The sequence below is a fragment of the Odontesthes bonariensis genome, chromosome 23, assembly GCF_027942865.1.
Source record: "Odontesthes bonariensis isolate fOdoBon6 chromosome 23, fOdoBon6.hap1, whole genome shotgun sequence".
In the NCBI taxonomy this organism is placed as follows: Eukaryota; Metazoa; Chordata; class Actinopteri; order Atheriniformes; family Atherinopsidae; genus Odontesthes; species Odontesthes bonariensis.
Window position 1 is genome coordinate 15548325 of NC_134528.1, and position 12614 is coordinate 15560938.

The 12614-nt window shown below is 40.7% G+C and overlaps 1 protein-coding gene across 1 annotated transcript in view; it reads left to right on the forward strand.

Moving 5' to 3' along the window:
* The window catches only part of atrnl1b (attractin-like 1b), a 62641-nt gene that overhangs the window by 27100 nt on the left and 22927 nt on the right, over window positions 1-12614 (forward strand). The window contains exons 21-25 of the mRNA XM_075456835.1: window positions 1907-1959; window positions 3345-3439; window positions 3589-3667; window positions 5049-5206; window positions 10037-10098. Coding sequence (XP_075312950.1) covers window positions 1907-1959; window positions 3345-3439; window positions 3589-3667; window positions 5049-5206; window positions 10037-10098 — 447 coding nt within the window. The remainder of the gene's footprint in view (window positions 1-1906; window positions 1960-3344; window positions 3440-3588; window positions 3668-5048; window positions 5207-10036; window positions 10099-12614) is intronic.

Here is a 12614-nt window from a genome sequence, read left to right on the forward strand (position 1 = left end):
TCTTTTGTTTGTTGTGTGTTTTATAGAGAGAGCACAGGCACAGGTTCAAGCCGAATGTAGATCAAATTAAGATACAGTGAAGAGGGGATTGCCTGAAGGGTAGATGTGTGCACAAATGCATGAAGGTGTAGATTATATTAAGATACAGCGCAGAGGAGCAGCATTATACAGATGAGTGTGCAGGTACTTTTGTTTTGCCCCCTCCAAATGCCAGGCTGTTGAAATACTCCAAGAGTGATGCTGTGCAAGGTTCCAAAGCCTGTGGCGGCATTTGTCCTCTGTCCTCTGTACCGTGGTAAAAGAGCACTCTCCCCTGTCCTTGCTTGTTTAACATAAAACAGAGAGTACAGCAGACACCAAGACACCACAGCTTTGTGCCTTGGCCCTATTAGGTCATTCGGTGCATTGATCCATGTTCTTTCGGATTTGTTGGTTAAATATGAAGTTTGCGTCCATCTTGATTCGGTCAGTTAGTGTTGTTACTGTATTCTGTGTCTCTGAAAAGTCAGCAGCTCCAGATAAATCAGCAACAAAGCTGTTGTCTAATTAGTAAAACACCGACTTTAGTCGTGGTTTGAATTTCTTTTTCTCTTCTCTCTTTAAATGCCGTGCCACATTTTGACGGTTTTGGCTCTTATGATGCGGACGGTGCGCGTCAGATGCATTAGCTCCACCCTCAGCGGGCCGATTTTTGACAGCAACATATCCTGACTTATTTTAAGAGTCAGAGTCATCCCCTGTCTGATGTTACATCACTAACAGCCGCCTCCTCCTCAGTGGCGTGCATGTCTCTCAGTCTGCCTCCCTCCCCCTTCACTGTCCTCTCCAACTTATGACATGTTGCACCTCTGATGTTCACATGCTAGCAAGTTTAATTGGTTGTCTGTAAGATAAAACGACTGTGAAACACAATTAGTGCGATGATAAAAGTCTAAAGTTTGAATTGCCTTGACATTTTTTGCTTTCTTTGAGCATTCCAGTGCATGTGTGATATTAGTCACCCAGTTTATCAAGTAGAGAAACTGAGCAGTGACGACAGTGCAACTCGGAGTGAATTGTTGACATTTGACCACATAAACGTTTAAGAGACGGAACAGAGAGATGCATTTAAGAGGATCGAGAGGACAGTGTAGTCCAGTGACCATTGCCACATGCTCCTTCCTCTTTGCAGGAATTGGAAATCCATCAGTCTGATTTAAAATAAACAAAAAACCAAACTCATGCAGGCTCATATTCTCAGAACAGTTGATTGCACTAATGTCAACTAATTATTTTACCAGGCACTTGCCTGTTTTGGCTGATGCCGCAATATTGCTGTTCTATGCAAAGGTCCTTGCTCTGTCAAGCTGCAGTTGTTTAGGAAGACTTTTGAAGACCATATGAACCTATTTGAATTCTTTAGTTAAGCAAACGTGCAGGAAAAGCTTGTTTAAGACTCTCACTTCAGAAATATGATTATGGAATTGCATCTTTCCCAGAGACTGCAGTTACTCTCCATCGGGGTGTGTTGATACCCAAGCTGCTGTATCCCTTGTTGCACCTGTCAGTATGTCTGTATATGAACGACGGAGAATGTGAGTGCCTGCTGTGCAGTCCACAACGGGCGAGCTTTTAGGCTTTCCTCCTCTAAATAATACATACGTGATCTGTTCTCTCTGGTCAGGTGGAGGGAAGAGTCTGTTTCATTTCAGTGTGTTGCTTTAGTAAACTAAAAAGCAAATGAACTTTTGCCAACTATCACGAGGCTTCCTCTTTGTCAGAAGTAAGAGTCTTGATGAAGCGCCAACAGCAGGAGCTAATGCGCTGGCACTTGGCACACACAGCACCTGATAAGAGGCATTTTTACTTTCAGTCTGTGAACACTCATCTTCATGTTGTTTTCTCCTCTCTGTTTTCTTCACTGCAGATGTGACTCAGAAAACCGTTACCTTGGCAATCCACTCAGAGGAACCTGTTACTGTGAGTAATTCTCCACTGGACAGCTACTTTCTGAAGCAACAGCTCATATGCGCTCGCGCACGCACGCACGCACACAGAGAGACCCAGACAAACGCCTCTCTGATTATTATTGGCTATTTGCTGTCTGTTTTTCTTTCTCGTTCCACTCCTCCACTTGCACTCTTCCTCTCAGGGCAGATGGAGCATCTTAGCGCTTTGGCACCAGGGGCGCTTGTTCGGTGACAGAATGACTTGTCGTGAAAATGTCAAGTGCATCAGAGGGAGTGAGTGATTGAGCTAATCAGAGACACGGAGGAGTAAAAATTCTCCACTTGTCCACTCACTCAATCACGCATCTACTCATTAATCCATTTAGAAAGTCGGGTAAATGATGGCGTGACTTGTAGGTAAAAAGAAATCTATCAAGGTGCGAGACGTCAGAGGTTTACACAAAGCTGACACAGAGTGCTAAGGTTTGGCACAAGTCTGCTCTACATACTGTACATCCTGATGTTTGTGCTTTGTGTGTTTGATTTGCATGATGTGGTGTCCTTCATGGTGCTGCAGTACTTAGTGATTTGTTATCTGCCTCTCTGCTACTGACAACACAGCCTTTGCCAGGGTTTTGTCCCCTCTGAAATGCCACCGCCTGACAACAGGCTCAGTGAGAGGAGCACGGGAATCTACAAGCCTGAGGCTCGTTTTAAACTCTGGACACCACTGGAACTTTGTTTTTAGACAACCTGGAAATACTACAGAATACAGTCAATCAGGAAAGCATGAGCAGTTGGATGCGATAGACTGTCAATAACAGTTAGTGGTATTGATCCTCAGGATGAGCTTACAGACCCACCTCTGGCCTAAATGTTTCTGCATATGAACAGTGAAGGGGCTAGTTCGGCAGCCAGTATTTCTGCAGCATTGTAAAAATGAATGTAAAGTCGGAAGAATCCTTCTCCTTAAAAGTGAATGACAGTATGCGCATCTGATCCGCATGTGAGGCTTGTTTGGCTTAAATTTCTACATCCAGCACTCGTCTGCGAGAGTCCATGGGCTACGTCTGTGGCTGACAGCATGCAGCCCAAATATTTGTGACTGTGTGGAGTGAGCACGCTGGCTATGTTTGCTCCAGGAACAGGCTCCATTAAAGGGAAAAAAATAAAACTAAACCATATGAAGCAGAGAAGGCAAGGAGCAGCAGAACAACAGTGATGCTCATTTTAAAGTCTCTGTTATCCACACCTTTACAATGTAGTGTAGACTGGTTTAATGCCCATCTATGTGAGGCTGTAGGTACTGCTGATCCAAAGGGAAGTATGTTTAGGGCCAAAAGCATCTACAGTACTATGCGCAAAGTGTCAAAAGAGATTTAAGTCCTTTTTTTTCCTGTCTGATTTTCTTGATAGACAATCTCCTGATCGACTACCAGTTCACGTTTAGCCTCATCCAAGAAGATGATAATCACTACACTGCCATTAACTTCATGGCCTCCCCTGAGCAGGTAACTCTCGACAACTTGCATACAAAAGCAGCGTGCCGTAACTTCCTTACATTTTCACAGTATTTTTTGGGTGTACTTTAAGAGTCTTTTTGTGTACTTTTATTTATATTTACCCACACCGATGTTGCGTTTGTGTTCTTTAATTAAAGGCAAACAAGAACTTGGACATGTCCATCAATGCATCGAACAACTTTAACCTCAACATCACGTGGTCAGTTGGATCCACAGGTAATGGTTTGAATCCTTTTGCAGTATTATTGAACAATATCCAAGGCTCTGGTTATTGATTCCAATCGTATTAGTAATAATCGGATTACTTGTTTCGCGGGAGACTTGTTTGTTGAATTCTCTGTAGGCTGCTGGTGAATTGAGTTTTAATTTCCTCTCCTCAATCACATTTTCAGCACCTTAATGGTTGAAATCACAAGTGTGAGTTGGAATTCTGAATAATTATATATATTTTTTTCACATGTTCTATTTAATTAAAATATTCATTTAGTCAGTCGGTATAAGACATCAAATATGAACAGTAATCCATCCACTCTTCTTAGTGTGCGCTGTGTCACTGTTGAGTAGATATTATTGGCCCCCTGAGAAAAGACACCCAAGGACACTGCAGTCGTCAAGTCTCCGCCGTTTATCTGCTGCCCTCTTTCCTCCCAAGTCGCTCTGGCACGCTCTCTGTCCCCACAGGACAGACATTTTTAATTTTTTTTTTTAGCTACTGAAACTATTCAACCCCACCGGTCCCTCTCTGCCACCTTAACCTTTCTGGAGCACCGTCATTAATATTTGAAGTTGGGTCCGCTTTCCTCCGCAAAGATATTTTGTCTCAGAAAGGAATGAGAGACTCTTCACAATCGACAAGAGCGCAAAGCGCCTTTAGGCGGGGGAAAAGGGGGGGTGGGTGATTTCAATTAAGATAAACCTGCTCACGTAGCTGCTCTCAAGCTGTCATTTTCACTGCTTTTGTTTCAGAGCCGTGGGTTGGAATGTCAATGATGAGGACCCACTGACATGAGGAAGAATGAGAAATTACTTGGAACATTAAGGCTGATGGAAAATAGCTTTTTTTTCTGAAAAAGGAAAAACAAACAACTTTGGTGTCATGATGGGTATAAAAAATTGTGGCCATTGTGATGTCTGATAAATGGTAGTTATTCTAAGCAGACTTTTGTTGCCCTTCTGCGGTGCAACCGCGGACATTAAATGCAAAATTCTAGGTTACAAACATGCTTTAGATGGCGTTGATATGAATTTGAATGATGGAAGTGTTCCAACATGTCATAACCTGCAGTCAGCAGCATGTCGGTCCATTTTTAAAGTGGCTCTTTTATCCCACGTCCTTTTAACAAAGAAATATGATTGGTATTTGCAATTATGCAATAAAGCCTCACACTGTTTTGGGTTTGCGGAGAAGAAGTTAAATGCAGATAGGAAATAATAATAATGATTGCACTTGAGTGCTTTCCTGTTGTTCAGAGTTGCTAAATAAATCCATTAATGCATTTATAATGATATGTTGCTGCTGAACCAGCTCCATCTCTATGGATACGCTTTCTGAGCGCCAAATGGCATTGTGCTGAAAACGAACTCTTTGTCCCAACAGCTGGAACCATCTCTGGTGAGGAGGTGCCCATTGTGTCCAAAACAAACATCAAGGAATACAGAGACAGTTTCTCCTGTGAAAAGTTCACCTTTCGAAGCAACCCCAACATTACTTTTTATGTGTACGTCAGCAACTTCTCATGGCCCATCAAGATCCAGGTAAGATCCGCTTGGGACTTTCATCTCACTCATATGCTGCAGATTTCAACAAAGATTTATCCACTTTTAAATATCCATGTGGTCCATGAGCTTGAATTGCTCAGTTTTAAGGAAATGCACAAAGATCAGTTATGTATAAGAGGTCTAAAAAGTTTGAGTTTGGAGTTGCAGCACTCCACTGTTGTTCTTCATTGTAATTCCAGATTATATGAATGGTATTTGGCATCATTAGCTGCACAGCTGTTACGACATTTCTCAGTAATGAGAAAGAGAGTTTGATCAGTGCACAGGGTGGCAATTAACTCAGGGGCTTTTAATGTTGTTGGGCTTACAGGTTAACTTCTATCACAGTGTTATTACATATACCTATGGTCAGGTCTTATTGTCAGATTCATATCAAGCTGAAAGTCACATGCACTCGCATACAAACGACTCGGGCAGTCGTTTTAAGAAATTCAAGTCTTTAAGCGTAATTTGGCGCTTAAAAGTTGGTGAACCTCGATACATTTCCAACAAATCTTCAGAAACATGAAATGGAGTACACCGGAATTCACACAGTCCCAAAAGCAGATAAAGAAAATCCTCACACAGCAATGAGACTAGAATACTACATTTGTTTTGTTTTTTTATCAATTGTGAAAAGCGATCCAATCATCTCTCGGATATCGATATTCTCAATATCTCTTGATATTGAATTTTCTGGCAAAGTTAAAGTCAGCTGTGTTGAATCAGTGCGATGACAATCAGGTGTCAATGGCTGGGAAAACATTTGATCTCTAAGGATTTCATACAAAAAAGAAAAGGGAAAAAAAAACATTTTTTCATGCCCATCAGGCTGTTAAAGTTTACAAAACCATCACCAGGATACACTTACAATGATTGAGTGCATGTCAGATTTGAAAGGAGATCTAAATGCTGATGTCATAAATCAAATTGACAAGCAAATAGGAAGGAGTGGAGGGATGGATGGATGGATGGACAGACGGACAGATGGATGCTTTGTTATTCCCACAAATGTTTTTATGTCACAGCAGCTTTAAAACGAAGCGTTTCCCACCTGTTAGACACGGTGGTGGCAGTATCACGATTTCTTTACCTGGTTCAGGATGGATTTTCATCATTTATGAAAACACCCAATTCAAAATTATACAAAAAAAGTGTTTCGGATATACTAAGGCAGGGATGGGCAACTTCCATGATAAAGAGGGCCAACATTTTTATAGCACTATCATTAGAGGGCCACATGACACGCACTTCGAATAATTGGATATGAAAGACGCTACAAATGATTCTCAATAAGAACACATTTTATATGAATTTATATCTGTATGTTTATTGCACCACCATACAACTATTTTCTGCATATAAATGCATTTAACACGTCCTTAATAAGCAACAAAGACAAAACATTTGCTTAAAAAAAGTGCAAAAAGGAATTTCAACTCCTTCATAATAAAGAACAAAACTGAAAAATGTGATTTTCTCAGTCAAGTTTTCTCTTTTTGCCACTGCTAGTGGCCATGGCACTTGACTTTCCTATTCGCTGTTGCGGAAAGCGGCCCGGGCCCCGCTATTGTTTGCGAATGGCGCTATCGGTCAACAGTATAATTACAATTTATTTATTTATTTATTTTTTGAATTATTAAATTATTATTGATCTATTTGCGGGCCGTACTGAGTGAGGACGAGGGCCGTGTGCGGCCCCTGGGCCGCCAGTTGCACATCCCTGTACTAAGGTCTTCCAATTGTTATCATGTGTAAGGTCTCACTTATAATAACATGAACCCGCTAAAAGGCAATAATTTAAGTAAGAAGCAAAAGCTTTTCTGAAGAAATATGAGACAGTGAGATAACAATGGTGATTTTTTTTTTTTTTTTTTTTAATACACACAGTATCCATTTTGCTAATCATCCCACTTCCAAATATTGATTTTTATATACTGTCCCACCTTTCCACATGGTAGATGAGTGGACCACCTTGGGGTAATAACATCTTTGGGGTTAGTCCATCTGTGGAGGTGGCCCGGTAATAGTTTTCTATTAGATTTCCCAGCCAACAGTCACTTACTTATTATGGACTGAGCTCAAGCTGTAAAAGCAAATAGCTCTGTAACAGGATAAGGTCCCTCTTTCCTTGCTCGCCTTTATGATGCTGGGCGGAGAGTGGAAGCCTGGATGAGATGAGGCAGAATTTGAGAATGCACTCAGGAAGCCTTCATATTTAAGATTCAAGCTCACAAACCAAGCATTTAAATGTGAATTAAGATAGCAAAGAGCTATCATGAGGTGAAATCTTTCTGGGACACCATCATTTGTCAGTATAATTGCAATCCATGGGACTTCTCTGTGCCATGGCAGTCCACTTGTGATAGAAGAATGCTCTCAAATGATGCCATTGATTGGTTGAGATGACGGGATTGAAATTAAATTAACCCTACACATATTGCTTTGAGCTCATATCATGTGAAAAGCTGGTTTGCACGCACAAAACAGAAATGTCCCGTTTACGAAAAAGCCTGCAAAGCATCTGCGCTTTGTGTCTTGTTAGCCACGTCAGCGAGCATCTCATTTCAGATCAGCGATTCTCATTTTTCTCGTTAATAGGGTTGAGAAAAAGTCAAAGGTGGCAGAAGTTTGGGAGGGTAATGGGGTTGTCAATGAAGGACATCAGCACAGTGTGGAGTACATCCTAAACATGTACATTCCTCTCTTCCTATTACTGACAAAGCCAAATATTTAGATGTCTGTAGCTTCTCAGTCGCTGATAATCAAGTGGTACAATTTAGGAATTCTATATTTCACCTGTAAATGTCTACATTTATAAATCACTACCTCTCTTCCACTTCAACTACCCACAGTCGCCTGTGTCTCTGCTTTTTGGCCATTTCAAATCATCTGATTAATCCACTTTTAAATTCAGCACTCATTCAGCAACAAATATGACGCAAATAATCCACCTCTAAAAGCACAATTTGTGCCCTATTACCCAACTCTACACGTTGCCAATCCGAGGCACAATACAGCTGCAGACATTCTGTTTGTGTGTTTAAATGCTTTCAGGGCAGAATGGCTTCAAAGCATCTATAGCAGATAATGACTTGTCACCGTGATGTGGCCCATCATAAGTAATTTAGCTGCCAAGCCTGTGTGTAATCTCCTCTTTAATGAAGATGAAACATATCTCTGGCCCATTATTCACCGGCCATGCTGCCTTTTGACATGTATGCACAAATCGGCTATATGTGTCGTTCCCATTGAAATAACAATGTTTGATACCATCTATGTATCTTGTATGTGCTGTGTTTATGTTTAAATTTGTGGGGATAAAAAAAATAGTCTGTGTAAGTTGGCCTTTGACCGAGTTTAAAATCTATGGGTTTAGGTTCAAGTACAGATAGATCTGGAGATGTTTGACCACTGCAAAATAAAATGCTCATTTTAGAAATTCTTTGTCTGGAGTTTGGTTTTGCATGGACGTACCTCCGTTTTTTCCTCTTTTTGTGATTTCCTGCCGGGCATTCGATGCAGCTAACCTTCGTCTTGTTGTTTGCTTTTATGACTGGACCACTGCAGAATAGTTTGCTTTTCACCTTCGTAAAGACAGGGGTTGCTGTTACAGAACGTTTCTGGGTCATTATTCATTTATACTGCGAAGTGCTGTCCGCTGAGTGCAGGCTGATTTTAGTTGAGTTTTTTTAGTTTTTTTTTTTTTTTTAATGTATTGTTTTAAAGGATCCCCTTTGCACAGATGTTGTTTCTTTTTAAGATGTTTGGTAAAGTCTGATTTAGCCTTTCTACTCTTTAGATTTCTGAGAGGTTTAATCCTCGTGTGTTTGCCCTTATGAAATCGTCCATTTACGGTGGATTTGGATAACGATATGCCCTTCTGTTGGAGAGTGTTCTCCACTTGGCTAGATGTTTTAAATGGGGCTTTTCTGTATCACGTAAAGGATGCTGTAAGCATCCGTTGCTGCCATCCTCTGGGGGCATCAAGGCCTTTTTAAGTTGCAGAGTTCATCAGTGTGGTCTTCTTTTTTCTCAGAATATACCAAACAAGCATAGATGGCCCCCACTACCTTCCATATTTTTTTTTCTTCTTCTGTTTTTGCAGTCTAAGGAATCGTCTGTTTCGCTCGCTTTGAGAGCTCCTATGGCCTGCGCTGTGGCAGCAGCTGACCTTTGACCTGCTTGTTTGATAGATAACTATAACACAGGGACTGTTCTCAAATTAAAGCCATGTTCATTACAGAGCTATGATTTGAATATGTTTCGGCAAATACCGCTGACGAGCGGGAATCCAGTAGGGTAGTCGTGGGTCGGCCCATTCCGTCAAACCACATCCATCCAGTTGATAAATGAATTCTGTTGTCTCCTGCCATAAACCGGTGCCCCTGCTCTCGTCTCGTACCAATTCATCTAAACAGACATTTTTTTCACAGACAGTTTTAGTTGCAGGGCCTCCAGTGAGTCGGTGACCTTTTAACGGGTCCTCTTGGTTTCTTCATGCTGACTTGAATTGTGGATGCCATATCACATTAACCCCTTTCCAATGTCACGTATCAAGCCGGAGAGTTCAGTCGGAATTCACAGGATGTTCCTGGTGGGCAGGTTGATTGTTTTTGAAATGGGAATCCTTTAGACATTTGTAGATGTTTTCTCACAATATGTATTTGTTTTAATCTTGAAATGTGGGTTGACGAGCAAAAACGGCATATTATGACCGACGCCCTTTTTCCTACGATAATGGCATCAAGCTTTACCCGCATTTACAGATTCACATAAAAGATTTAAAAGAAGAGTTGTCTAAATTATTTTCTTTTCCTCAAATAGATCGCCTTCTCCCAACACAACAGTATCATGGACCTCGTCCAGTTCTTTGTTACGTTTTTCAGGTAAGTGTTTCAGATGCATATATTTATATGTATACAACCTTAATATGCATGCTCAGTCATTTGTTTGAAAGTTTTCATCAATCAAGAAATATGATGCACCACCTATTCCTTCTTCGCTCTTGTCTCTCGGGGCGTATCGAGTTACTCAAACATGTTTATAAACTGAGCACATGTCAGTGCTTTTTGTCTCGAGGCAAATTTGATTATTTTTTATTTTTTTCCATTTTTCAAGTGGCAAATTAACAGCCACTAGCAATTTAAATAGGTGCACATTACCCTGCAAGCGCCATCTAAGGAGAAGGCGTGGGCGATAAAGGTATGATGGCTCTTAATGAGTTTTCACCTCGAGAGCTGCGACGGAAGTCTTTCATCGTTGTTTCAAATTAGTCCTTTGGACGGTTTCAATGCACATTAATGCCTGAGTGTGTTAAGAGAAATTTATACTTCAATTTAGATGTTGGTCTCCAAGAAAAACTGTAGAATTGGGCCCCACACGAAGGCCTGATTCCTGAAGTTATACCTGCGGGCGTCCTGAGTATCCTTGATCTCTGACAAAGAGCGGTCAGTAGGTTTGGTCTTCGTTCTTGTATCATCAGCAGGGGCACTAGCTTTGACACCAAACGCAATGCAATTTCTGCATATATGTTTATTTTACTTTAAAGGTGTTTAGCTCACAGTTGTATATGTGGTAACATAATCTGTGTAGGTGTCACATAGGGACTAGAAAACCGGTTTTGCCCGCGGCATCCGTCCATCACCCCCATCTCACAATACGTTTCCAGAAATACTGATCATATTGCAGAATGAATAGCCAAAATCAGGAGGAAAGGGGAGAAGGACGAAGCTTTTTTTTTTTCTTATTTGAAACGTGTCTGACAGCTGCCGACATCATCTGCACAGGAAGCCGTTTTGAAAAGAAGTCTTGTCCAAAATCACCCACTCACTAATCCCTACTGACTACTTACGGAGTTGTTTGCAGAGGACGATAAAGTGGACTCTTGAGGCTTGATCGTCATGCTTTTGTGTTTGGTTTTATGCTTTATGGTACATATATATTTCGTACACTGTGAGGGGCACAAGCAGACAATTCTCAACAACAACATCAACAATTTTCGGTCCTCTTTTTTTTTTTTTTCTTCTCGGGAATTTTTGTTTGAATAATAACATTAAACACTACTTGCTTAACTTTTTTCCCCCTCGTCATTAAGTCCCAGCTTTCCACACAGATTTTTCCTATTGCCTACCTAATTTTATGCATCATTTCCCATTAGTATGCATTGGCTTTTCCTTTTTTTCCCCCATTGCTTGGCAGGTTATACTCATTCTGTTTTATCTTTTTCTGCATATTTGTTGTCCAGCTCTCATTGACCCATAAACTGAGGAAAAAACTTTAGGGCTTTGATGCACTAACAAGCTGTTGTGTAAGTGTGTGTGTGTGTGTGTGTGTGTGTGTGTATGAATGTTAGTGGGGAGATTTAAAGAGGAATGAACCTGGAGGAAACATAATCAGCCTGATGACAAAATGTCAAATTGTCCCACAGGGTTTGTAGACCTCCTTGAATGAGAGATGGAGGGTAAAGACATGACATCATGACCCTTGCTCTACTATTCTTTTCTCCTTAGAATTTATTAAATAAACCTTTTTTTTTTTTTCTTCTGATAGGAGGCTTAATCATAGTTGAACGTTTAAAGAAACATGCATTTAGAAAATGCTCACCTTGTCCATTTCATACATTAAAATATAAGGTGCAGTTGATTTACTGAATTACACCATATCATAATTATTCTCAAGCACTTTGTGATTTATCTATTTTTACTTGTTAAACCCCCGTTTGAACTTTACTTGCTGATGCTACACCAAACTCCTGAAAGTCACTTCAGTAACTGGTAAAAAAATGTCTTCCAACCCTCGTTTACTATTTTAATGAGCTGCTTACGTTGTGTTTTTCATCTGTTTAGCTGCCTAGACAGCAGGTACTGGTAGATATCGATTGTTTTACCCTGGTGCAACTGTAGCCCTGTGGTTACAGAAATCACTGTGTAATTGAAGCTGCAGAGCCCAGTTCAGTTTCATTTCAGTCAATTTTCTTTTGAAGTTAAACATTGCGGGACACAATCGCCACAGATGAAATGGAATATTTGACCATGTACCATTAAAACTAAAGGTAATGATACAATGACTATCTAAGCATTGGTAGAAAGTTTAGTGCTTCGGGTGTACAAAAAGAAATCCCAGCTGCTGTTTCTTACTCTGCAGCTCAACATATCGCATAACTTTCACAGCATTAAGGTGCCAGAACCTCACTGACAGCATAAATGCTTGTACACAAGCGGCATTAGTTTCAAATTATTACCTTCTTCAAGCATCAAGCCAAATTGATCCAGCATGCGTGGCTATCTACAGTTTACATATCAAACGTATATTGGCCCGTGATATCAGAGCCGGTTGTGTGTCCCTCGTTGAACATCCTCATTATGTCCTATAGTCCATTACAGGTTTGTGGCATGTCTCTAAA